General features: G+C 39.2%; 2 protein-coding genes across 6 annotated transcripts in view; one reads left to right on the top strand and one right to left on the bottom strand.

The window, feature by feature from the left end:
- Positions 1-13,841: 13,841 nt before the first annotated feature.
- On the top strand, positions 13,842-21,162 carry EMC4 (ER membrane protein complex subunit 4). 3 transcript variants are annotated; one of them, XM_037133152.2, is made up of 5 exons: positions 13,842-14,029; positions 14,310-14,424; positions 18,663-18,816; positions 19,345-19,505; positions 20,758-21,162. In XM_037133152.2, the coding sequence occupies exons 1-5, from the start codon at positions 13,944-13,946 to the stop codon at positions 20,791-20,793; spliced, it is 552 nt and encodes a 183-aa protein (XP_036989047.1). In that variant the 5' UTR covers positions 13,842-13,943; the 3' UTR covers positions 20,794-21,162. The 3 variants fall into 3 exon arrangements, with proteins under 3 accessions (XP_036989047.1, XP_036989049.1, XP_036989048.1); XM_037133154.2 differs by lacking the exon at positions 19,345-19,505; XM_037133153.2 differs by lacking the exon at positions 13,842-14,029 and having other exon boundaries at positions 14,356-14,432.
- SLC12A6 (solute carrier family 12 member 6) overlaps positions 20,994-26,487 on the bottom strand; it is a 105,696-nt gene continuing 100,202 nt past the window's right edge. For all 3 annotated transcript variants that reach the window (XM_037133149.2, XM_037133150.2, XM_037133151.2), the window contains 4 exons: positions 26,301-26,408; positions 25,907-26,091; positions 25,388-25,521; positions 20,994-24,050 (listed from right to left, as the gene is read on the bottom strand). In XM_037133149.2, the coding sequence (XP_036989044.2) occupies positions 23,959-24,050; positions 25,388-25,521; positions 25,907-26,091; positions 26,301-26,408 (519 nt within the window). In that variant the 3' untranslated portion in view covers positions 20,994-23,958. The remainder of the gene's footprint in view (positions 24,051-25,387; positions 25,522-25,906; positions 26,092-26,300; positions 26,409-26,487) is intronic.

The following is a 26,487-nucleotide window of genomic DNA, read 5'->3' as shown; positions in this document are numbered from 1 at the left end:
CCGCCGGGATTGCTCCCAATGTGGGCGTCTCACAGGCTCCGCCCAGCGCTGGCTCCGCCCCCTTGAGGCGCGCAGACGAGAGGGGAAAAGGGACGTGTGGCTACAGTGTCCTCTGGTGGCCACAGGTAGGCACACTCGCCAAGCTACTATGCGGTAATACTGCCCTAGGAACTAAGGGTAGTAAAAGTCAAAGAATGATCCTGCGCTAATAATGACAGTCTAGTAGGCAGACAACCTTAAGTGTTGCGCCAGGAGGCTCAAACATTTTAAAAGTACAGTACAGGGAGAGAGTTCTCTACTCTCATTTAAATGCACTAAGGCAAAGTATTTGAAAGCATGGACTCTGAAGCTATATGACATTGGGTAAGTCATATAAATTCCTGTGTGACTTGGTTTCCCCATCTGTAAAATGGGGATAATAGTAGTAGCTGCCTCATTATTGTGAGTTTTAAATGAGTTAAAACTCATAAAATGCTTATAGGAATGTATCTGGCATATAGTAAGCACTATATAATTGTTAGCTATTATTTTTTTTGGTTCCTTATATGTGCCAGACTCTGTCAGACTCTTAAGAACACAAGAAATATGTGTGATGCATATCCTGTCCCCAGGAAGCAGGCTCAACCTCTTTGGAATAGGGTGCACTCAATTATGAGGTTAAATTTGATCAGTCACTGACATACTTTTAATTACTGAGGGTAATTCTCTTCATCTCAGTGTAGGCAGAGTCTTCTCATTTTCTAAGTGAAGCCACTGGTCAGGGTTAACCAAATTGGGACAGGATCAAGGTTGTCTTTGGTTGGCCTCTCACCCCTTGCAGAAGCCAATCAAGTAGTGCATTCAATGGAAACTTTCCTCGTTGCAAGACTCTACATCCGTGACTCACCTTTTTAAGGCACTCCTTATCTCTGAAGTCTCCAGAGCTTACCTAAGAAACAAGTTGGTTAAGTTTGGTACAACGATATTTTTGAGGGCCTACTATATGCCACACTGACCTTGTACTAGGCACTTGTAGCCTGAAGGAACTCACAGTGGCTTGGGCAAGCAGGGAAACATGTCATTCCAATACACTGTGATGAGTGCAACGATAAAAGTGTATATTCTAAATGCTGTGGGAGTTCAGAGCAATGGGTGGCCTGGCAGATAAACTAATTAGAGCTAAGGTGTCATTAGTTGAAAATAACAGTGTATTTTTCCTCCCCAGTAACAGGGTTCTTACTGCAAAAAATTAAGTAATGGTGAAAATTTTGGGCACTACTTTAGACCTATGGGAGAAATATTTTTAGGATATGTTTTGCATAAGCAATGTCTATGAAAGACTGTCAGATAAACCACACGCAAGAAGGCATATGCTTATGTGTTGGGCCACACCTATTAACAGGTGGTAATGTTGAGAGAGTTCAGCAGTGTGACTGAAGGAAGCAGGAGCACTGGGTTCTAGGTGTGTGCAACTTGGAACATTCTTGCATATGACTTCAACTAAGTAGGTGTGCTGTTTTAAAGAAAATAAAAGTCAACACACGTGGGGGAAGTCACTTTCTCTCAAGCTATTTCTTCATCACCATCGCCATAAACAGGAATTTCTTGATGGCCCACTATGTAAAAGACATTGTATTGGGCCTTCATCAGAAAAAGGTGGGAAAAATGTAAGACAGTACTTACCCTCAATGGATACTGGATGACAAGGTAAGACAAATAATGGGAGTCCTGAGACTCAGGAAATCTGCTGTGTTAATATAGAAGTATCTCTGCTACAATAAGACTGCAGGTGGACTGAAGGCCAGAAGAGAATCCTAATGTTCTCACCTCTAGAGCTTCTGAGGGCACAGTGTCTGTCTCAGGCAGGTTCATCTCCAGCCTCAGGCTTTAAGATTTACCCCAGTGGATGAGCTTCCCTGGCCCACAGGGCTCAGGTGACTGCCAAGTATCAACATAATTTAAGGTGAAAATTTTAAAAGTGGCTTTTTTATATGCTACTTTTGAAATATATACCATTTTAGTGATGAAAATGTAGGTCAATTTTCTTGCCTTTTTAAAAAATTTTTCTTCATTAAACTTTCTAGTTAATAAAGTTGAATTTTTCCCCTTGGAGTTCAGTCAAGGTTGTTTTTTTTTTAATCCTCATCTGAGGATATGTTTATTGATTTCAGAGAGAGAGAGAAACATTGATGTGAGAGAAATATTGATTGGTTGCCTCCCTCTGTGCCTCAAATAGGGATCAAACCTGCATCCTAGGTATGTGTATTGATAAGGGAATTGAATCCATGGCCTTTTGGTGTACAGGACAATGCTCCAACCAGCTGAACCACCCAAACAGGGCAAGTGTACACACACACACACACACACACACACACACACACACACATTTTATTTTTAGACAGAAGAAAAGGGAGGGAGAAAGAGAGAAAGAGAAACATCAGTGTGTGGTTGCCGACAGCCCTGTCTGTGGTTCACAGGCTGGTGCTCAATCCACTGAGCCACACCAGCCAAGGCAAATTTTTTTATATTTTTTGATGGATAGAAAAGTGCAGCCCAAACATATTTTTATTATTCCTGCACCAGTCCTTGGACACAGAAAGGTGGTTCACCAGTACACCTCACAGTAGACAGTATCTAAGGGACCTTAACCCTGGGGCCATTCCCTCATTCCTTCCTTCTCATTGCCTTAAACATTCCTTCCCTCTGACTGAAAGGCAGCTGAGTTTAGCCTTTCTGCCCCACACCCCATCTCTTTAGGGGTATGGGCATCACTGAAGGATGGTGTATAGAGTAACCCTAACCATAAATACCATAACCATAAACCATAAACATGAGAAAGGAACTCAAGCAAAGTCACACATACATTTCTTGGAGAGTAAGGGGAGGGATCTCGGAGGAAGGTTCTAGCTAGGCCTGACAAGCCAGACAGGATTTTGTCAGGCTCAGTGTTCTGACAGTGGGGAAAGCGCAGAGTAAGTTCCAGGACCACTGTCTATCCTGACTGGACTGGAATGCGAAGAGCTCTGGGGAGTAGCAGAGTGAAGACTGAAAAGGCATATAGTCAGCTGACAGGGTGTAAAGGTCTGAAGTGATCACGTAAAAGTGTTTGGGAAGGAAAGAAATAATTAAGAGCCCTTGAAAGTCTATTACTCATGGATAAGCTGTCTCCATTTGAAAATATATTTTCTCAGGTATTTTACTGTGAAAATTACTATAAGAACAGAAATGAAATAATATCCTACTTATAACTTACTAAGCTCCTTTTCTCTAATAAATACCATATTATGTAGGTCAGTCCATGCCAGTCAGTATAAGTGCACATAATACAAATGGCAGTTGAAACTTAAAAAAACAAATGGCATAGGCATTGAGCAGGGAAGTGACAGAGTTAAATCAGGAGTTTAGAAGGATTAATCTCTCACAGAATGCGAGATGGCTAGTGGGAAGAAGGGAGGATTGATGGCAAGGACCTTAGGGATCAAAGGTTCAGGAAGCCACAGCATTTACTGAGGTGTATGTAATTCTTATCAGCTTAGACTGAGGCCAGATCGAGGAAGGACAATGCTTCAGGAGACCTAAAGACAGCAAGAGCTCATCCATTCCTCAAGTAACTGCATCCAGTGCTCAGCATCAGAGCCTCTGGAAAGTTCCAGGCAGTTGATTTTGGCAGTAAAGGTGAGAAGCTGATCCCTTTTGTTCTGCTCTTCCCTTCCCCACCTTCCTGTGCTAAACTGTGGAAGGAAGTAATTAATAGGGGGGTAGGGAACATTTCAGATAAGGCAATTGCAATGGAAATGAGCAAATCTCACTGCTAGTTTACAAGATTCATGATTTTTAAACCATCACCGCAGTACCGACGCCCTCCCTGGTGGCAGAAGCAGTTATTGTTGTTTTTTTCTAATATGTAAATAGTTTTCTTAATTATAAAAAAATAATACAAGCTGGTGGTAAAATAAAAATAAAGCAATATAGAAACATATGTAAATAAAAATTAAAGACCTCCTTGTAATTAATGTCTTTCCACCAGTCTCCCACATTGTACCAGAAATAACTTTTATTAACCAGTAGATGAATCTTTCTATTCATTTGTAAATACATATATATATATATATATATATATATATATATATACATACACACACATAAATATATATATTGGGCTCACAGTGTACAATGTTGTCATGTAACTTAGTTTTATTCTCATTTCACAAATACTGTATCATGGACAGATTTCCATGCCAGTATATATACTGTATGTTTTTCGACAGAAGCAGCAGTTTTGCTTGGGGTTTTTGTGGCCTGGAAGATGGGAGCTGGTAGAGAGTGTTGGGTGGTGGGGGATCCTCCTGTTAAAACAGTTTGTTCCTGATGCAGCTCTGTTACATACCAACAGCTGAGACACAGGTGGCACTATTTGGTATTTATAGATCTTCTATTCTGAATACCCAGGGAACATTCCCCTTTCCCCCAAGTAGATTACCTACAACTAGGATACACTCACCAAGTAGAAGATGGTATAGGGCAGCATGTTAGAAAGGAAAGAATATTTACTAGCTTTGGAGCAAGGCTCACCTCTTTCGGAAGCCTAGACCACTGCCTTTGGGCTCTTCTCTCAGGGCATGTTGGAAAATAAGATAAATCATAAAACACTACACTAGTACTTAGCACTGTGATTTTGTCTTTTTCTGCAAAATAACCCCAGTCCCTAACTTTACCTATTCAGTGCTTTTTTTTCTCCCAAGGTAGAGAACACAATACTTTGGCTGCTGCCTTGGAAAAAAAGTTATTCTAAGCTGGAAAATTCAGGACTAGCTCCCAAAGTGGGGGCGATGCTGCGGAGACAGACTCACTGTAATACTGATGGCCTGGAAATCAGCACAGGGTATCTGAAAGGTACAATCACACCCAAAATAAGCCTAATCATGCAGTTGCTTAGGGGATTCAATACTTATGGGGCCTCTTAACAAGCAGGGTCAGTGAAGAGGAGTTTAAAGGCAGGGGGAAGACAGGAAGGAAATGAAATGGGGAGGCCAACGATTATTAATGTCCTTGGGAAGGGGACTGAAATGTGCACAGCCTCAAGAGATGGGAGCAGTAGAAACATTATCAACTAGATCCACTTCAAGGCAAAATCACTCTCGCAATAACAAAATTCAGTATGAACCTAAGTTAGCTTGAGTTCTTACCCCAAATAAGCTGTGTTTTCAGAACACTAGTTATACAAGATGTCGATAGTTTGAAGAAAAAAAAGAAGAGAGGAAAAAAAAAACCCTGAAAGGCTTTCTTGGCCACAAAAGTTTGGTAACTGCTGGATTAACAAATGTCTCCTTACTATAGCACTTCCAGAGCCTTTAAAATACTAACATTAACTGAATCTAAAAGCAAGATTTACCTAGTATACACATACTCTAAACAATTACTCTTATCTAAGAACAGCGGGACTAGTCAGGGTCTTGGGGAAAGGGGTGTGGCTCCAGCAGCAGCCTGGGTGGGGAGGAGGGTGGAAATGGGGTACGGGTGGAGCCTCATGATCACAGCCAGAGCTGTATAAAAAGCAACAGAATCTGAACATCTGGCAGAACTGTAAGAGACAAACAACAAAAGAACCCCACGTGAAATAAAAGTTTAGCTATACTTCCTTCTTTGCCTTTATAAAAAATATTTTGTCTTTAGAGAAATAGGAAGGAGGAGAGGGAGGGAAACATCAATGTGTGGTTGCCTCTTGTGTGCCCCAACTGGGGACCTGGCCCTCAACCAAGGCATGTGCCCTGGCTGGGAACAGAATCGGGGACCCTTTGGTTCGCAGGCTGCTGCTCAAACCACTGAGCCACACCAGCCAGGGCTTTGCTTTGCCATTTTTTAAAAATAAAAATACGGATCTTCATGAAATATTGTGTTATAAAACAGTATGCTAAACAAGTCTAAATATAAATCAAAACCATCTGGAAGAGTTGAAATCAACATGCCTGGAAAAATTCTATGGGGGGCATGACAGGGTTTTTCTTTTTACTTGTATTTTATTGTATTTTCCATTTCATACAATAAATGCCTTTCTTTTGTAATTAAACCAAATTTAAAAAGTCACTTTATTAAAGCAATCAATCATAGCAACTAGGAAATTAAACTTTTCATATATATATTTGGAAGTTTAGGATTTGACTTGGCAGCTTTTATTACTGCTTATTTCCCACTGAAGCTAACCCTGATTAGTTTCATTCATTTATATGGAACCTTTTTTAGATACTTGTACTATTTTACTAGGGATGCTGTAACAAAGTACTAGAAACTGGGTGACTTAAAACAACAGAAATACGGTCTCTCTTACTTCTGCGGGCTAGAAGACCAAAATTAAGGTGTTGGTAGGGCCATGATCTCTTTTTGCAGGCTCCAGGGAGGAATCTTTCCTTGCCTCTTCCTAGCTGCTGGTGGCTCTGGCAACCGTTGGTTTATAGCCACATCCCTCCAGTCTCTGCCTCCCTCCACTGTCACATAGACTTCTCTGTGCATCTATGTCTTTCCTCTTATGAGGATACCAGTCACTGGATTTAGGACCTATAATAATCTACTTGATGTTAACTAATTACATTAGAAAAGACCCTATTTCCAAATAAAATTACATGGTTCTAGGTGGATATAAATTTTGGGGAGACACTATTCAAATTACTACAATAAATGATTTAGTCCACAAACCCTTAAAAATGTAAATTAACATATTTTGGAGGGCCTGTTTGGACATTTCAACATTGTAACTGTATAATCTCTATGGTAAGCAATCCTGATTGTATGACTCTCCTATAGAACTGTGTCAACGAGCTACCCAGGGATGTTCACGGTAACATTTTTTATAGTAGTGACAAATGGAACAACCTAAATATCCATCAGTTGTGGACTAGTTAACTAAATTATCACATACCCATGTCACGTATACTCCATCCGTAGCCTTTAAAAAGAATGAGGTAGATTGAAGTGACAGACAGCATGGAAGACATCCAAGATAGAGACTAAGTGAAAAAAAATAAGTCAGTGGACAGTGTTTAGTATGTTTCCATTTACAAAATAAGCTCCTACAAATTAAACAACCCTACGTTTACATGTATGTTTTAAGGTATCACTTTGTCTTTTAACTACCGAAAGATTCTTAATATTCTTCAGTTCTTTTGAATCCAACTTCATCCTTGCAGCAGTCTGCTCAGGCTACCATAGTCTGATTAGGCTGACGTAACAAAATACCATAGACTGGATGGCTTAAAAACAGAAATTTATTTTCTTACAGTTCTGGAGGCTGGGAAGTGCAAGATCAAGGTTCTGGCTGATTTGCCTCCTGGTGACAGCTGTCTTTCTGGCTTGAGGAAAGCCACCTTCTCGTTGTGTGTCCTAACTGGCTTAGTGACAGAGCAAGCTCTCGTGCCTCTTTTTTCTTTTTTAGTGACCTTTACATTTCATTTTTCAATTACAGTTTACATTCAATACTATGTGTCAGTTACAGGTATACAGGATAATGGTTAGACAATAATGTACTTTTTTGTGTCTCTTCATATAAGAACACAAATCCTATTCTGAGAGCCCATCTTCATGGCCACAAGAAACCCTAAGCACCTCCCCAAAGGCCCCATCTCCAAATACTAATACACTGGGGGTTAGGACCTAGACATAAAAATTGGGGGAGGACAAGTCCACAAAAATTCTCCAAACAAACAAGCAAAAATACCCAGGCTATAAAGTGGTGCTTTATATCTGAACCAACTGAGGCCCTTATAAATTAGCACATAGGAAAAAATGCCACAAAGGACTGGATTGGTCATTCAGATACTTGATGTAGAGACAGCTTAGACCTCTTCCAACTTAGCTGAAATTAATTATCAGAAGGAATTCAGAGTAACCAAGCTTGAAGAAACATGTTAGGCCACTAGTAATATATCATTGTGACTCATGCTATGGTTCATCCTTGCTCTTTAATGGGATCTGTGGGAATGGCAACGCTCCCAGCTTCCTAAGCAAGTGCTGGAGGGAAGTGCTCTAATGGGAACTTGTTAAAATATGAATTGCACAACAGTCCTCCTGAAATGAAATAAAGTTAATTGCTAAGGAAGAATGGTATTATTACTAACCAACATCTTCTTCCAGCACCTTACTAGTTCCTATCACTGCTGATGGGTTGACATGACACTGCAAAGCCATGAACCAGAAACAAAAGGGAAAAATTATAATGCACCTGCAAATGATTCAGAAATCCAACAATAACTAGCAAAGTATGACCTTACAAAAGAAAAAAAAATTCACTCAAGAGTTTGGAAACGAAAACAGACAAAATGGATTAAAAATTTCCCTTTGTTAAGCTCTAGTTACTGACATGGAATAAATTACATCATGAATAAACTAGTGTAAGATGGTCCTTTTTCAAAAGGAATGATGATAGTTAAATAACACAAATAACTGAGATTTTCACTGGACGCCTATTTTACTGAAGCTGTATGTCAAAGGCTTAAAAGCGTTTAGAGCACATTATCCAGTGAGGATAGCTGAATGGAATTATTATAGACACTGTTAAATGGCATAGACTCAAAACTTAAAACATTATGTATAAAAGTGCTTTCTCTCTCTCACTTTCTTTTTTTCCTTTAGAGGATTCAACTCTTGCAAAATGGGTTATTTGAAAAGAAAATTTCCTTGTTCAAGTTTCAATACAAATACAACTATTCTGAAGAGAATGGCATGAATTATTAGAACTAGTCAGCTTCTATGACTCCTAAAAAGAGGCATGTGTGTTCAGGGGATGGATGAGATACAAAAACAATTACAAAAACTGTGTAGGTGGCAGAAATTATAAAAGTCAAATAAGACAACTGTTATGACCTACAGAATCCTGATGTGACTTCTTACAATTTCTTTAATTAAAATATTTGTTCAAAGGCACAAAGTAAGTCAACTTTAACATTTATTTTCACAACTTCAGTATTTGCATTATTTTCTAATTCAAGTTTAATATAGTGGGAGGCACACAGAATCTCAAAAACTGATTGTTTGCTTAAATTACTTTGTGTAAATTCAAACCTTGTTATTTTTATTTTTAATATTTTATTTATTTATTTTTAGATAGAGGGGAAGGGAGGGAGTGTGGTTGCCTCATATGTGTCCCCTACTGGGAACCTGGCCCGCAACCCAGGCATTTTCCCTGACTGGGAATTGAACCAGTGACCCTTTGCTTCACAGGCCCGTGCTCAATCCATTGAGCTACACCAGCCAGGGTCAAACCTTGTTATTTTTAAAGCAACAAAATGCTCTAGTCAGTGGTTCTCAGTTCTTGCTGCACAGTAGCATCACCTGGAGAGCTATAAAAAAAATCCTGATGCCCATGTTCCACCTTATGCAAATAATTAGAATCACTGGAAGTGTGGCCCAGGCATCAGTACTTTTTAAGAGTTCCCAAAGTGAGTCTCCTGTGAATCCAGGGCAGAGAACCATTAAACTTCTAGGTTTAGAATCATGTCACGTTATAACTGGGGTGAAGAGAGGGTGAAATGGGTGAAGGGGGGGCCATTGTATGGTGATAGATGGAAACCTGATTTTGGGTGGTGAGCTCGCTATAGTGTGTTTAGATACTGAATTATAACGTACACCTGAAACTTAGCTTATTAACTGATGACAAAAAATTATGTTTTTCTTTCTTTTTAAATTATATGCCAAGCTATAATTGGCATATAATATTGAATTAGTTTTAGGTGTACAACTTAATGATTTGACATATAACTGCTATAGACAGGGTGGGGCAAAAGTAGGTTTACAGTTGTTCATATGGAAAATAATACAATAATTAAGAAAGAATAATACAATAAACTGTGTTTTGCATATTTATAACTGTAAACCTACTTTTGCCATACCCTGTACATATATTTACCATAAAAAATTTAGTTAACATCCATCACCACACATGGTAAAATTTAAAAGAGCATTTAGCCCTGGCCAAGTAGCTCAGTTGATTAGAGCATCATCCCCATGTGCCAAGTTGTGGGTTCGATCCTCAGTCAGGGCACCTACAAGATCAACCAATGAATGCCCAACTAAGTAGAACATCAAACTGATTTCTCTCAATTGATAAATAAAAAAAACTTATAGCTTTTTTAAATCTAAAATTGGTGCCCACCCTGGCAGTTATGGCTCAGTTGGTTGGAACATCATCCATGGACCAAATTACTGTGGGTTCAATTCCCAGCTGGGGCACATGCCTGTATAGCGAGTTTGATCCCCAGCTGGATCCTGTACAGGAGGCAACTGATCAATGTTTCCCTCCTTCCCTTCCCCTCTCTCTAAAAATAAATAAATAAAATCTTTAAAAAACAAAAAAAGTGATCTGAAATCTCATTACTACTTTATGTGTTTGAGTCTTTTTTTAAATTTGTATTTTTTAACATTTTATTTTGTTTAAAGATTGTATTTATTTTTATTTTTAGAGAGAGGGGAAGGGAAGGAGAAAGAGAGGGAGAGAAACATCAATGTGTGGTTGCCTTTCGAATGCCCCACACTGGAGGCCTGGCCCACAAGCCAGGCATGTGCTCTGACTGGGAACCAAACCTGCGACCCTTTGGTTTCACAGCCAGCACTCAATCCACTGAGCTACACCAGCCACGGCTGAGTCTTTTTTTCTATGAATGTATATGAAGTAATATGCAAAATGTGTAAAGGTATATATTTTAGAACTAGAAGGTAGCCTTAGAAGTTATATAGTTAGTATAAATCCCTCATTTTATAGATGAAGAAATTAAGGCCAAGAGAGTTCCAAACTCAAAGTGACTCGGGCAGTACATTTGGAGTCAGGATTAGAATCTAGGTTTCCTGTCATTTTTCTTGCAAAACAAAATTTGTACAAAAACTGGAATCCTCAAAAGTTTAATTCCAAGTTAAAACTCCATTTCCATGAGGATTATTTCTAATAATATTCTTATAATTTAAAAAAGCAGAATTTTATAGAGTTCCTTCATCTTACTCCTGAATTATAGCATACAGCAAGTGTTCTATGGAACCTTGATCCCATTGGACATTAACAGATGTGATAAGAGAGGAGGGGAGGGTTCTTATTTAAGTAATTGGGAAGCAAAATTAAAGGGAGATAATTTAATGATTCTACTGAATCATTTCTTGTGATTTTAATATTACATTAATAGCACTGAGAATATCTAGGCTATATGTGCAGAATGCAATGTGCAGTATTTGACCTTGGAACCCTTCCTCTGCTCCGTCCCAGTATCTTCTTGTTCTCTGGAATACGTTTTGGCAAATAACATTATGAGGACTCTCAGCATAAAGGAATGAAAGACTGGAATACTCTATTGAGGCCAAAGCAACTTTGATTCAGGTATGGTTACATTTTTAAGAGGTAGGGAAGTACTTTAAAAGGGAAGGAATACAGCCTGGCCACGTGATCGGTTGGTTAGAGTGTCATCACCATATGCCAAGGTTGTGGGTTCGATGTCCGGTCAGGGCACATACAAGAATCAACCCATGAATGCATAAATAAGTGGAACAAATCAGTGTCTCTCTCTCTCTCTCTCCTTTCCTCTCTGTTTCTAAAAATCAGTTTTAAAAAAGGAAAGGAACACATGATTCAAATGACTAACAATGTTTTAAAATCAGACAATACTGCACAAAAACCAGACAAATAACTTAAAAAACAGACAAAATTGCACAAAAATCATTACCAGAATATGTAACATTTTTATATATTCCCTCCCTTCTAATTTTTGTTTTATTTTACATAGTGTACTTACAGTATACTAACTTTCAATTAATTTACTTACACTAACTAAACATTTATCAGTACTTTATATGTGCAAGGCAATAGCCTATGGAATCAAAGATAATTAACATATAGTTTCTATGTTCAAGCAATGTAGGGTAGGGTGTGGGGGTGGTAGAGATGGGTGCTCAGAAAATGTCAACAAACACTACAGTGCTGTGGGCGCTATTCTGCAGAAAACAGTGGGACAGAGGAATGCCTAAGGGCCAAGGCCTATGTGAAACTTTAGATGAATCTCAAAGGTTCATTAGAGACTAGGCAATCAAGGCAGGAAAGTAAAAAGAAGAAAAGCAATCTACAAGCTGGGTCTTCTTACCATCAGATAGGCATACATATGTTAAAGAATCGAATGGAAGATGAAAAATCTTTTTCACACTTGCCTTGTTCATGCAGTCCTCTATGAACACATAATATTGGGTTGGCCAAAAATTTCCTCTAGTTTTTTTTTCCATACGATGGCTCTAGTTGTGCTAGATGTCTTTAACTTCATTCAAAATAATTTTGTTAGACTGTACTGGGACAGCTGTCATATCAGCATGCACTTAACAAAACTTATCAAAATTGGTAAATTTTTGTGCAGCTATTTTAATATTGAAGATAGAAGTTATGCAACATTTTGGGCATATTATGCTTTATTATTTCAAGAAAGTAAAAACAAGTGAAACACAAAAAAGGATCTGTGCAGTGTATGGAGAAGGCTGTGACTGATTGAACGTGTCAAAAGCGATTTGTGAAGTTTCTTGGTACTGTTGACATTTTGGCCAAATAATTCTTTGCTGTGGGGCTGTCTTAGGTATTGGAAGATGTTTAGCAGCACCCCTGGCCTCTACCCATGAGAAGCCAATAGCAGGAGATAGTTGACATATTCAAAATACCCAAATCAACAGTTATTGGTGAAAATGAAAAATGTGTCTTTTATTTTATGTAAAAGACTAAACGGACTTTTTGGCCAACACAGTATTTCTAAAATCAGAAAACAAAGTGGGGGGTGGTAATCTTCAGTGTCTCCACATCACCATCATATTTAAGGGTGCAAACTCTTTAGTTGGCCAAAGAATCTCTTCAACCTTAACCCCCCTAGCCACTATCACAGCATTCCTCCCCCGGCCCTCCACCCCAGCCGTACCAAATAATGTGGAGGTCAAAGTAATACAAATTTAAAAATAATATGGTACCATTTTCAAACTGGCAATTACACTGTTCTTAAATTTTATACCTGACGTAATGTAAATTGGTGCAATTTTCCAGGCATTTTAAATGAAAATTCCCTTAAAATGTGCATACTCAGATCTAGCAATTGCAGTTCTAGTAATTTAACTTAAGGAAATAAGAAAAAATAAAAGAGGAACAACTTAAATATCCAATAGGCTCAATTATGACACAGGTGTACAACTGAATGCAAAACCCAATCAATACGAATAATGTTGTAGATTATTTAATGACATTAAAAAATACATCATATGTGGCAAGCACACCACGTAACCTAACAACAAACTTTTAAAGTAGGTAGATTATCCACATTTTATGTTTGAAGAGATTTGAAACATAAACAATTTAACTTGCCCAAGATAAAAAAAAACAAAACAATTAAATACTGAATCCAGGATTCAAAAGCCCACGAACCTTTCCATGTGCACACTGCCCCCTAGCTTTTGTGCAGGTCTCGGGTACAACTTTCTACCTTGCAGGGTTACTGTGAGAAGTAATAAACACAAAGCTCCTGGAACACCGTGGACATTCAATACGCGGAAGCTACTAAATAACTCAAGGTCACACAATCCGTGGTGAAACCAGTATTTAAAGCGAGATTTGAATCTTGTAATTATCGGGAGAGTGTAGGAACTCCTAAAGCAAAATCAGCCCGGACCGCCCCTCTGCCCGGTAAAGTGCACCTCAGAGGTCAGGGACACGCAACAGGTCTCTACCAAAAGGAGAGAACGCGCCTGAGCCGCTTTAGGAAGATTCAAGTTCTGTCAGCTTCCCTCACCAGTCACCCTCCGTACCAGCACCCCCTCCGCTGCAGCGACCTCCAATTTCCGGAAGTGGCGTATACGCTCACGCGCCGGAAGTGGACTTGCGGACTGCGGTCTAGTTTTCGCGGACGCCAGTGAACTGGAGACACCGCTACGCTTTAGATTAAGGACCTGAACTGTTTTAGTAGGCATCCTTTGCCATGACGGCTCAGGGGAGCCTGGTGGCCAACCGAGGCCGACGCTTCAAGTGGGCCATTGAGCTGAGCGCGCCTGGAGGAGGCAGCAGGTGAGGGACATTTCCCCCAGAGGCTTAGAACCTGGTAGGATGGGTGGCAGAAAGACGACCCCTGGGGAGCTAGCGGCTTCTCTGCCGTGGAGGTTTCTGTGGCCAAAGAATGTTTATTGCTGTCTTTTCAGTAGGCAGGAGCCTGACCAAACCACAGGAGGGCTTGCTTTAATTAGGGTAGAGGTGCAGTTGAAGGTCTTCACTCCTGTGAGTAGAACAGGGAATGTGGGATATGAAGTGTGGGAGTCTGCAACCTTGGTTTCTTGGTTTGGTTCTTTAGGGGCCGAAGTGATCGGGGCGGTGGCCAGGGAGACTCGCTGTACCCAGTTGGTTACTTGGATAAGCAGGTGCCTGATACCAGCGTGCAAGAGACAGACCGGATCCTGGTGGAGAAGGTACAGAGGTATAGATGTCACCGTAGTCTCTGGGCTGGTCCTGACCTACATACCCAGTCTTCTGTCCCAAACAACATGAATATCTTATTGCAGATGTCCCTTATTCTGAATATTTGGTAGCCCAACTGCTTGAGATTAGTGATACAGGAGTATACATATCAGCTTCAAAAGTGCTTAATAATTGGAAAAAGAAAAGTCGTTTGGAACATAAGGCATAAGAAAATTGGAACATAAGGCAGGTTGAAAATTATCTATCGATGGCAGTGCCTTCCAGTTGAAGTCATCCTTTTCTTCTCTAATTTCCTTATCTGACACAACCAATCTGTCAGGATATTCTGTTGGCTTTACATTAAAAATAGATTCAAAATCTTACTAATTATTACCTTCATCTATCATCCTGGTTTAAGCCACTACCATTCTTCACCCAAATGTCTACAACAGACTAAAATATCAATTCTTTCGAGTCATAGTTTATGTACAATAAACAGCATTCATTTAAATTATGGTTTCTCAACCTCAGCACTACTGACATTTTGGGTTGAATAATTAATTCGCCATTGTGGGGGCTATACTGTGCATCGTAGGATGTTTAGCAGTATCCCTGGCCTCTACTAGATGCCACCAGTGCCCTTCCCCAGTTGACATAAAGAGGTCTCCAACATTACCAAATGTCTAGGGAGGCAAATTGCCCTTCGTTGACTTTTAAACAGTACAATCTGATGAGCTTTAGTAATAGCATAGCACCATGAAACCACCACAATCTTGAAAAAAGAACATTTGCTTCATCTCCAAAGGATTCCTTGTGTCCTCCTCTGCATTAGACTTCTAACCGGCCTCAAAATACTTCCATCTTACCCCCTGTAGTCTATTCCCAGTATAGCAGCCAGTATGATCCCTTTTTTTTTAAATTCTCACCTGAGGACATGCTTATTGATTTTGGAGAGAGGGGAAAGGAGTGAGAGAGAGTGGGAGAGACACATTGATGTGAAAGAGAAACGCCTCTTGTACACACCCTGACCAGTACCAAACTTGCTACCTAGGCATGTGCCCTGATTGGGAATTGAACCCTTGACCCCTCAGTTTATGGGATGATGCTCCAACCAACTGAGCCACACTGTACAGGGTGCCAGTTGGATCCTTTTAAAACATAAGTCACATCATTTCTACTGAAAACCCTTCTGTAGCTCATTTCACTTAGTGTAAAAGCCAAAGTCTTTATAATGTTCTATATAATTATACATTAGTCAAGCCCCTTGTAACATCTTTGACTTCATCTCCTACCACCTTCCCCTTTGTTCACTGCTGTCTAGTCAGATTGGCCTTCTTGCTAGTCCTTAAATATGCCAGGCAAACCCCCATCTCAGGATTTTTGTATTTGTTTTTCCCTCTTCCTGGAGTACTCCTCCCCCAGCTACCTTTATGATTTTCTCTCACCTCAAAAGTTACTTTCAAATGAAGCCTACCCTCATGGCATGCCCTATCTTGTTTTCCCACTTTGTTTCCCCATGGCATTCATATATATGATATAGTTTTCTTATTTTACTACTTATTTTTTCATTCTTGTAAGCTCCATAAGAGCATGATTTTGTCTCCCAAGTGCCTAGAACAGTGCCTGCACTTTCTTTCCCCTCTGCCTTACTATTATTGTTCAATATTAATACTAGTATTAGTATTGAACCATTAGTATTGTTCAATAATAATCAATATATGATCTTTGTTTCCTGACATTCAAGTGATTTTCACATGAAATGTTACCATTTTTTCTTGATAAGTATCATTTTTTATTTTGATATCAAATTGCAATAAAATACGATAAAAGTGTTATTAAAATGGCGTGATTTTTAAAGGTGGGTTATCATAAATACTTCCTTTAGAACAGTTCTGTGTATGGACAAGATGATGTTTGAAGTTCCAGACAAATGATCTTCTATGTGAATAACACATTAGAGAACTATTTACAAGTATGGCTATTTATTCTCTTAATGTGAGTAAATCCAAGTGGATAGTGGTGTATTATTATTTTTTATAGCTAGATTTGCTTTGATAATATTTCGTTTAGGATCTTTTAAATAAAGATTTTATTATTCATTTATTTTAGAGGGGAAAGGAAGGAGAAAGAGTGGGAGAGAAACATCAATGTGCAGTTGCCTTTCATGTGTCCCCTACAGGGGACCTGGCCTACAACCCAGGCATGTGCTCTGACTGGGAATCGAATCAGTGACCCTTTGCTTCACAGGCCCATGCTCAATCCACTGAGCTACACCAGCCAGGGCTTTGTTTAGGATTTTTACTTTTAGGTTCATGTCTGACAGTGGTGTATAAACTTTTCTCATAATGTCCTTGTTAGGTTTTACTATTTATGAGGCCCCATATAATGAGTTGTTGAGTTGTAGAGTGTTCATTTTTATTCTGTGAGTTTGTGTAAGATTGGCTCTATTTTTTCCTTAAATGTTTAGAATTTGCCAAGAAAAACTATCTGGACTTAATTACAGATTCAGTTCTTTAAACAGTTAGAGGACTATTTATATTTCCAATTTTTTACGCCATTTAGGTAAAACTGTATTTTTTCTAGTAATTGAACCACTTCCTAAAATTCATAATATCATCACTTTAATATCTATAAAACCTATAGAGATGTCCCTTTTTTCATTCCTGATGTTGAATATTTATCTTCCATTCTTTTTCCTTCATCGGGTTCAGCAGTATTAATGTTATTAATCTTTAAAAAAGAAACAAAAAACCCCCTTTGGCTTTTTTGATTTAAAGACAACTTTACTAATGATTGCTCTCATTTTTATTTCCTTGGGTTTAATTTGTTTTCTGATTTATTGAAATAGATGCTTACTTTTAGTCTTCTAATATGTATTTAAGTTTATAAGTTTCTCAAAGTTCTAGATGTGTCCCACAAGTGTTAATGTGTATTCTGATCAGTTAAAAAAACTTGTTATTTTCCATTATAATTTGATTCGTGAATTACTTAGAATACATTTGTTAATTCCAAGTCAGAAGGGATTTTCTGGTTAATTTTTGTCACTTATTTCTAGCGTAACTGAATGGTAAGCAGAGAACATGCTTTATATAATTTGAGTTCTTTGAGAGTTAATGACACTTCCAGCATGGGTCAGCAAGTGGTGTTTTCCCCATATGTGTTTGAGAAGGATGTGAAGTCAGCTGTTGGGGGCAATGTTCTATATACGTGAGTCGGGTTAAGTTTGTTAATAATGTCTTTCAAATCTTCTATTTTATTTGTCTATTCTGTTAGTGATTCAGGAATGCTAATCTCTCACTGTGTAGATTTATCTATTTATTCAGTTGTACATAAGATAATGATAGATCCAGAAGTATAAGCAGGGAAAGCCTTTCTTTAGCTAGAATTGTGGGGAAAATGCCATGTGAAGAACCTATAGGGAAAAATATAACAGTCAGAATGCCTTATCCTTTTTATTGCATTTTTTTCCATTACCATTTGTCCCCCTTATAACCTCTTCCACCTCCACCCACCCCCTCCCCCCACCAATCACCACACTGTTGTGTCCATGAACCCTTTTTCTTTTTTGCCCGATCCTTCTGCGCCCACTCTTGGCTCTCAGCCTGCTCTTTTCCAGTCTCTTTTGCTTGTTAAATTAAGTTCATTAATTAGATTCCACATATGAGTGATAATATGACATTTGTCTTCCTCTGACTGGCTTATTTCACTTAGCATAATGTTCTCCGTGTCCATCCATACTGTCGCAAAGGGTAAAATTTTCTTCGAGAAGCATTCCATTGAATAAATGTCTCGTAGTTGTATCCACTCATCTACTGATGGACACTTGGGCTGCTTCCAAATCTTGGCAACTGTAAATAATGCTGCAGTGAACATAGGGGTGCTTATATTCTTTCAAATTAGTGTTTCAGGGTTTCTTGAAATAAATTCCCAGAAGTAGAATTGCTGGGTCATAAGACAGTTCCATTTTTAGTTTTTTGAGATTTTCTCCATAGTGCTTTCCATAGTGGCTGCACCAGTCGGCATTCCCAACAGTGCAAAAGGGTTCCCCTTTCTCCACAAGAATGACTTATCTTTAGTAGAAGACCAGACTTCTTGTGGTGACATTGAGGCCAGAGGTGGTAGAATTGAGGTGTCAGCTCAGTCAGAAGCACAACTTGAGAATTATGTTCATTTGACTATAACATTAGTGGTACAATAAATGTGGGACTGTGGGTAGTGATCAGAGGTTAAAATTGTGTCTTTGTTTTAGCGCTGCTGGGACATTGCCTTGGGTCCCCTCAAACAGATTCCCATGAACCTCTTCATCATGTACATGGCAGGCAATACCATCTCCATCTTTCCTACTATGATGGTGTGTATGATGGCGTGGCGACCCATTCAGGCACTTATGGCCATTTCAGCCAGTAAGTATTTTTTGAAATAATAACCCTTCCCAAAGTTTGAAGAACTAGGAGGAAATTCTTAGGCAAAACCAATATTGCAAATCTTTGGCATGGTTCTTGGTTAGTGGCAGGGGGAGGGTGTGCAGGGTGGTGACATGGAGGGAAAACAGTGCATATCATGTTTTCTCATTCTTTTTTTAAAAATATTTTATTTATTTATCTTTAGAGGGGAAGGGAAGGAGAGAGGGAGAGAAATATCAATGTATGGTTGCCTTTCGTGCATCCCCTGCTGGGAACTGGCCTGCAGGGAACCAGCCTGCAACCCAGGCATGTGCCCTGACCGGGAATCGAACTGCAACTGTCTGGTTGGCAGGCCCGCGCTCAATCCACTGAGCTACACCAGCCAGGGCTCATTCTTTTAATTGTCCTATTTGCTATTTTACTGTGTGCCTCTGCATATTATTTATATTATTTTAATATGTGGCCTGAGTTATAATTTTTTTAAAGTTATTTTTAAAAAGTGGTTTTGATACTTTGTTACCCTAACAGCTTTCAAGATGCTGGAGAGTTCAAGCCAGAAGTTTCTTCAGGGTTTGGTGTATCTCATTGGGAACCTCATGGGTTTGGCACTGGCTGTTTATAAGTGCCAGTCCATGGGACTGTTGCCTACACATGCATCGGATTGGTTAGCCTTCATTGAACCCCCTGAGGTAAGGCAAAAGAAAAGTTAACTCTGGGGTCAGACGTAGTGGATGTAGTGGATAGTAAATAGATGATCCATTTGATGGTGGATTAGAGTTGGTATTAGAGCTTTTTTTTAAGGAGTTTATTTATTTTTAGAGAAAGGGAAAGGGATAGAGAAAGAGAGGGAGAGAAACATTGATCCATTGCCTCTCATATATACCCCAACTGGGTACCAAGCTGCAATCCAGGCATGTGCCCTGACCAGGAATTGAACCGGTGACCTTTCGCTTTGTGGGATGACACCCAACCAACAGAGTCATACCATCCAGGGCAAGCTCATTTCTTAAGAAATAAGATCCATTAGGAGTTTGGAAGTTATTTTTTTTAAGATTTTATTTATTTATTCTTAGAGAGAGGGGAAGGAAGGGAGAAAGGGAAATATTGATATGAGAGAAAGACAACAACTGGTTGCCTCTCACACACCCTCAGCAGGGGACCTGGCCCACAACCCAGGCATGTGTCCTGACAGGGAATCAAACTGGCGACCTTTCAGTTTGCAGGACAACTCCCAACCCACTGAGCCACACCAGTCAGGACTGGAAGTTATTTTTTAAGGATAAAATAACTCGTGGTTAAAGTATTAAGTACTTGATTCAGGAAGTTGTTTCTGACATGGACTCCAGCCGTGAAGCCCATGTGTTGTGGCTGCTACGGACAAATTCACACGGACTACAGAAGTCCTGTGAAGAAAAAGTACGGCATGGCTGCTCTCTAAGTGAGAGAGAGGGCCCCAACCCCCGCCTGGACAGGCTTTTATTGCTTTTCTGGATATATTACATTGAGGATGGTCATCATTTACTATGCACAGGTTCACTCTAGGTGATTACCTTTTACAGTTAACAAAGGAAAAAATATTAATTACTTCAGAGAGAAAGATGTTGCAGATCAAGGGGAAAGGTGGTTGAACTGGTTACACTCCATACTTGGGAGGTTTAGCACACTTTAGGAAGTTACTTTAGAGATATGCAGTAAACATTTGCAGCTTCAATCCAGGGTGAAGGAGTTTTAGCAAAAGCAAGACTCAAAGCAGCCTAGGTACAATGCAGGCCTGAATCCCTATGGGAGAACTTATCCATGGGCGTGGATCCTGTGTGCTGGACCTTGCTCCCCACTGGCCTTTCTGAGTGGGGGCTGGGCTTCATTTCCCATGCCATGTGTAACAGGCCTTTATAATTTCATTGCTCATTTCTACTCACCTATTTTACTTTCTTCTTTTAGAGGATGGAGTTCAGTGGTGGAGGACTGCTTTTGTGAACCTGAGAACACAGCACCTGGTACCTATGTATTTGGATCACATATACAGCCTTCTTTAAGCCCAGTGGCTCCTCAGCATATCAACCCTTCACACGATCACTCAGGCTGGAAAGAACCAAAAGCACTCTTTCCTCCATGGTGAGGAGACACCCTAGAAAGAATGTACTATCACTACAAACACAAAGAAGCTACCACAACCCTTGACTGAAAATAATGTAGAAAACTTTATTTATGTTTCCAGTATAGAGCAAAACAACGAATAATACCATAACTATGTAAACAAAAGAATGGTTGCTGCTAAGTCAAGACCACAGCAGCATCTCCTTTCAATAAATTAAATGGTCAAGAACAGTGCTTTAAAAAAAATTATACATGTTTCCCTTAAATCTATTTTCCTTAATATTTCACTTCTATTTAACACAAGCTAGGACATAAAAATTCTGTTGGAGACACTTGTATAAGATGTGAGAAACTAATGCTGGATTCTGATTATACATGATGAAGTGAAAAATAAACCAGACAACAAGAGCAGATAAATAGGCTTACAGTGTAATTGCTACTTTAATATCCACAATAATGGATTTTTTAACACGTTTAGGGGGAATGAGGATTGGAGGAATCATTGGGGCCACAGGAATCTGAGGCAATGGAAAATACAAAGAGGTCATCTTTCCCCTGCCAAGAGGGACCTGGTACCTGTCAAGCAGATGCTACAGTACAAACTTCAGCTTTTAAGATAGCTATAGAAGGCAGAGGGCCAGCAATTGGAAAATGTATGTTATTATAACCTGCCCTGGTAAAGTCATAGCTAAGACTTAAAAGCTGGATCTTAATCAGAAGGCAGAGGAAGTTTTTTTTTCCTCTTCCTTCTTGAAACACAAAACCCCTTCCCCTAAGGTGCATCTTTTCGGTATTGCTTTATTTGCAGTGATTAAAAGAGACAAGACACTTTGCAGACAAACAACATAAGCAACACAAAGACATGAAATGCTCTAGACAGAGATGAGTTTAAATCTGGCCTAATAACCATTTTCCCACGTAACAGTGATTTTGTGTTTTAGGGGCTGAAGTAGTAGTGGCTATATTAGTAGCCACTAATTCCCTTATCTCTAAAAGATTCTTACAGAACTTCAACCACAAAAAACTTAAAACTAACCAACTTCTGCCCATACTTTTTCTATATGCAATATATATATGTGCGTGTGTATACATTTATTTTTGCTGCTTAGGCCAGAGAGTCTGTGTAAATGTAGAGGAATTCCTGGGCAGGCTGACCTTTAGAACATGGATCTTCAATATTTTGGGTCCTGGGGAACCCGTCTTCAACTAGGCAGTGGAGTGTTGCAATGGAAGTTGTAAACAATGCTTCCACCCTCTGCAGGAAGGAGCAGAATAAAAGACAAGATTCTGTCTGCTTTGCTATCCTGATTGGGCCTAGAGGTTGAAAGAAAAGCAAAAGGAACAAATGGAAATGACTCAATTTCTTAAGCCATGTTGACGGGTTTTCTCTATCTGTAAGGGTCAAATGGACAGTCTGCTGGCACCTAGGTCAGCTTCTTCCATATCCTATTGGGTAATCAAAAAGTGGCACTATTGATCAATAAAGTGAAATTCAAAAGCAGCCACAAATATAGGCAAATAGTTTCTCTAAATAACCTATCCTGTAAAAGAAATGACCTCATATATTTGAAATTACCACTTAGTCACACGGAGTAATTTCCCTATGCTTGAAAGCCAGATAGGTGTTTTGTGATCAGTAAATTAGCAAATAAAAAGCTAAGCTTGCATATGTATTTCTGTGACACACTTAAAGCTTCTAAAACAAAACTTGAATAGGAGAAGACGATTGGCTTGGACAATCTCTTGGTTTAGAGCCAAGTTTCTGCACTCAGAATAAAGAATAAAACTGAAAGGGGAATATGCATCTCTGGGCATTTAGGTGAGTGCCTCAAGTCTTCACTATGGCTTTAGAAATGAGTCCACAGGATTCTTAGTGAAAAAAGTTTCTTGAAATAGGCCAACGCCAACTGTATGCCACTTTAATGAAGCAGGTAAGCAGAGTAGCAGCATCTCAGTAACTTTGGCACTATGGAAGGAGTATGGCTCAGGAACGTCTAATTCCATGGCTGGATTTCCCCTTTAAAAGATAGACACTGTTTGGGGGAAAATTTTAGCCAGTCTTCTTAGTGTTCGTATGATTTTTGACCTGTGCCTACTAACCCAGAGGGCATAAAAGGGAGAAGCAAAGTTGAACCTATTGGTCAATGTGCATCATCATCTGTATTTCTTAGATGTTTTGTCCATGTCACATAGGTAACCAGATTATATTTCTGTAAATCTTAATAGCTATCTTTAGAATTTCCTTAGTTTGGCCATTTGAAAGAAATTTTCACTGCTTAAAAACAATTTCCACGGTAACACTACCTGTTTTAAAATCTTAATCACAGAGTGGGCTTTGAGAAAACAACAGCTGAAACACACAACAACCCAGTATGTGTACTTAAACCTGGTATTTGGGGAAAAATCTTGTTTTGGAGGAAGTAGAAGTTGTAGCCATGTTTCAGTTTTGTACATCAGTACTCGAACATAAAACCAGAGTCCTGGAAACAGTGGATACACTCAAGACAATTAGCACAAAAAAGTTTTCATCTTGGCTTGCTACAGGTTACCTTCACCAGGATGTTAGGTCTCCATATACTTGACCATGAATCCCTTAGTATTTCTCTGTTCTCATGGTGTTATCAAGAAACCATGACTTCCAGGACTTACCTTTCATGTTGGATTATTACTCTAATTATTACTTGATTTTTGTCTTCAGTTGAATTTCTAGTACTCTTTCTGCCAATTCGTTTTATTGATTTAGCTTGTTAATTCTAACTTGCCTTCAGCTAGTACAAACATGGCTTTAGGATTTGACCATTTTTCTAATGTTGAGGGAATATTAGATTCTTTTGTAAGGACAGCAGATCATATGGGAGCAAAGAGCAGAACTATTTTTACTTCTCTGCACAAGATCTTGATGTTCAGCTCATCAAGTTCACTCAGGTGAGGTGTACAGAACACAGGCCTCTAGTTGGTGGGCATGGTAGTAAAGAGCTGGCACTTCCATGGAGGACGGAAGCCTTTTAAGAGAGATGAAGCCAAGCAGAGTCATTCAGGAGTAGATTATGAATAAATGGTGATCACTTCACTGCCACCACCTCTGACAAGAAGGACTCGCTCTAGTCCCTCAGTGAGCACTTCCAGGAACTCCATGTCTTCAGAATTAGTTAAGGAGACAAATAAGCAAAAGAGGACACTTTACACCCAGGTATATCATAATCAGAGTTGATGTGATTACAAAAGTATAACATCAACAGGCTTGTTTTAATTACTGCATACTCAGATTTACAAGACTGTACTTTGTAATTCAGTTTCACCCTATGAATCAATCCAGGGATCTAGTCCCTTTGCGTATATGACTTCCAGTGGTTCTATGAGACCCTAGTTCCCTAATTAGGTTTTGTAGGTACTTAATCTCTTCTAAAGTGGTTTCTGTTCTCACTCAGCCGTGCCTGATAAGGAATTTTGTATCAGAAGCAGTACTGGGAAACACTCTTTCAAAGATGGGAATCTAGTCTACTTACATTTAAAGAGCTTGATAACTGATAGTGGCAGTGCATGAATACAGTGGCAATATATATATATATTTATTTTCATTTATTTTTGCTTAGCATGGAATACTGATTGAGGGAAAATCTTTGGGAAACCAAGTGGTTGCTACAATTGATTGTTCTGGTAGAAATAATAATAAAAAGACTACAGAATTGTTAGAATAAAAATTCTAACAATTAAAAAAAAAAGACTTTCCCAAAAAGATCTTTAAAAAAAAGATCTCGTTTGGTAGATTTTTTTCCTTAATATTTTTTAACAGGGAAAACCCACAAATAATGCGTTATGTAGCAAAATAAGCCAGGAAAAAAAAAGGAAAAGCCACAACAGGGCAGCTTGTTAAGACTCCTAGAGAGAACCCAAGTAATTTTTAAGTGAGGCTGCTCAAGTTGAATTTTTCTGCCAGCTTTTTTTTTTTTTTTGCTTTCTTAAACATCTCTTTTCCTTAGTAGTACTGGTGGGAATGGGTCCGTCAATACCACTGCAGTGCGGAAGCGGTCCCACAAAATTTCTGGGATCAGAGTGTAAGAAAGAACCTTTATCTTTCTTTTTTTTCCTTCAGAGGGTCCACTTCAACTGCTTCTCCCCTCACACCATCCAAAAGAAAGAGGCTCTGCAAATGCAGAGAGCCTGAAAAAAAGAAAGGATGTGGGTATTCCATCTCTAAGAATGTCGGAAAGGGTTCTGTACACAGTAGAAGTAATGTTGAAAATATACCATTTAAAAGACTTTGGGGTTCCAAGAGAACATATTACACTCCCAACTCTAAAAGAAGATTAATCTCACTGCTTTGTAAGAATCCTTGGCTAAGACTTTTAAAAGTTTTCTCTCCTCAAGAAGGAAATTTTGGCAGAGATAATGACTTTTACAGTTATCTAGTAGTCTCACCTGAAAAACAAGCTAATATTTTCCTTACTGGTAGCTCCACTCTTGGAAAGGATACAGTTTTCATCACCCTCAGGGTTTCGGGGTGGCCCTGGCATATTCAACAAAACCAGCTTTGCTTCATGGGACTTGTTAACTATAACCTCATTGAGCTTCACTGCTGTGTGCATCCGCCTCACATTGGACTGGTCGCTGGGGAGGGAAAGGGGCAGGAAGGACGACGGGAAAGAAAGGTGGTTAAGGTAAACAGAAAACTAGGCATAGAGTTAACAACCTTCAAAAACTTGATCTATAAGCTTTTTTTGTTTTGAGTATGAATAATATAATGAACAAAATGATTTCCTTATAATATTAATATCTTGGGTTTTTTCATTCTATATTTGCTTGTTTTATACCAGGAACACAGTATAGAGAAGAGCAATGGTTAACGTGTGTATAATGTTAATTGGTAGCTGATATGCACAGGCAAACAACAGAGAGATGGCTAAATTTGGGGTGAAATGGGTATCCTGGTAAAGTCACATATGTTGCACTGACTAGGATCTTATGTGATAAGCTTATGAGTTGGAAAACTTACGGGCGCATGTTAAGCAGGTCCTGGAATCCTTCCATTGACTTGGCCTTTTGCCCCCGGGATGCCATGTACTTGTCTTTTGTCCAGGTCATGTGCACCTTCTCCTGATAAGTTTCTGTCTCTTCATCCTCGTCAGAGCCGATGCTGGTCAATCGTAGCATTGAATTCCGGTCTTTTACCAACTGTGCCTGCGGAAGGCCCAACACAACTCTGACTCTATACCCATATTTCTTTCATGCTTCATCTTTCAATTATTTTGTAACAATAATGTGATTGTAGTGGGATAACTGATACAGTGAGGAGGAAAGAATCTGTCATCTTATAAAAAACACAGTATCATCCCTTTCAGTGACAGACTTTATAGGGCCAGGATTAGACGAGTGCAGCAAGGTCTTACCTCTCTGTCCCGCTCTGTCTTGGAGAGTCGCATGTGCCGGAGCATCTGGGACCTTTGCTCCATCATCAGAGTGCGTTCATAAGTATAAGCTGATATGTCACTGTCATGCTGCCACAAATAGCAAGGTGGGCAATAAGCACAAAGGAGAAAGAAGGATGAACCAGTACTTTGATTTCCACTCACTAAA

This window comes from Artibeus jamaicensis, unplaced genomic scaffold, assembly GCF_021234435.1.
Source record: "Artibeus jamaicensis isolate MK-2021 breed Jamaican fruit bat unplaced genomic scaffold, CSHL_Jam_final contig_1132, whole genome shotgun sequence".
Lineage (NCBI taxonomy): Eukaryota > Metazoa > Chordata > Mammalia > Chiroptera > Phyllostomidae > Artibeus > Artibeus jamaicensis.
The sequence above is the reverse complement of the archived record's forward strand: the minus strand, read 5'-3'. Positions and strand labels throughout refer to the sequence as shown.

Bases quoted from the DNA above. Each gene is read 5' to 3' on its own strand.
- EMC4 (XM_037133152.2), top strand. From the start codon at position 13,944: ATGACGGCTCAGGGGAGCCTGGTGGCCAACCGAGGCCGACGCTTCAAG. The intron at 14,030-14,309 runs GTGAGGGACATT...TTGGTTCTTTAG, and splicing joins GCGCCTGGAGGAGGCAGCAG to GGGCCGAAGTGATCGGGGCG. The intron at 14,425-18,662 runs GTACAGAGGTAT...TCTTTGTTTTAG, and splicing joins ACCGGATCCTGGTGGAGAAG to CGCTGCTGGGACATTGCCTT.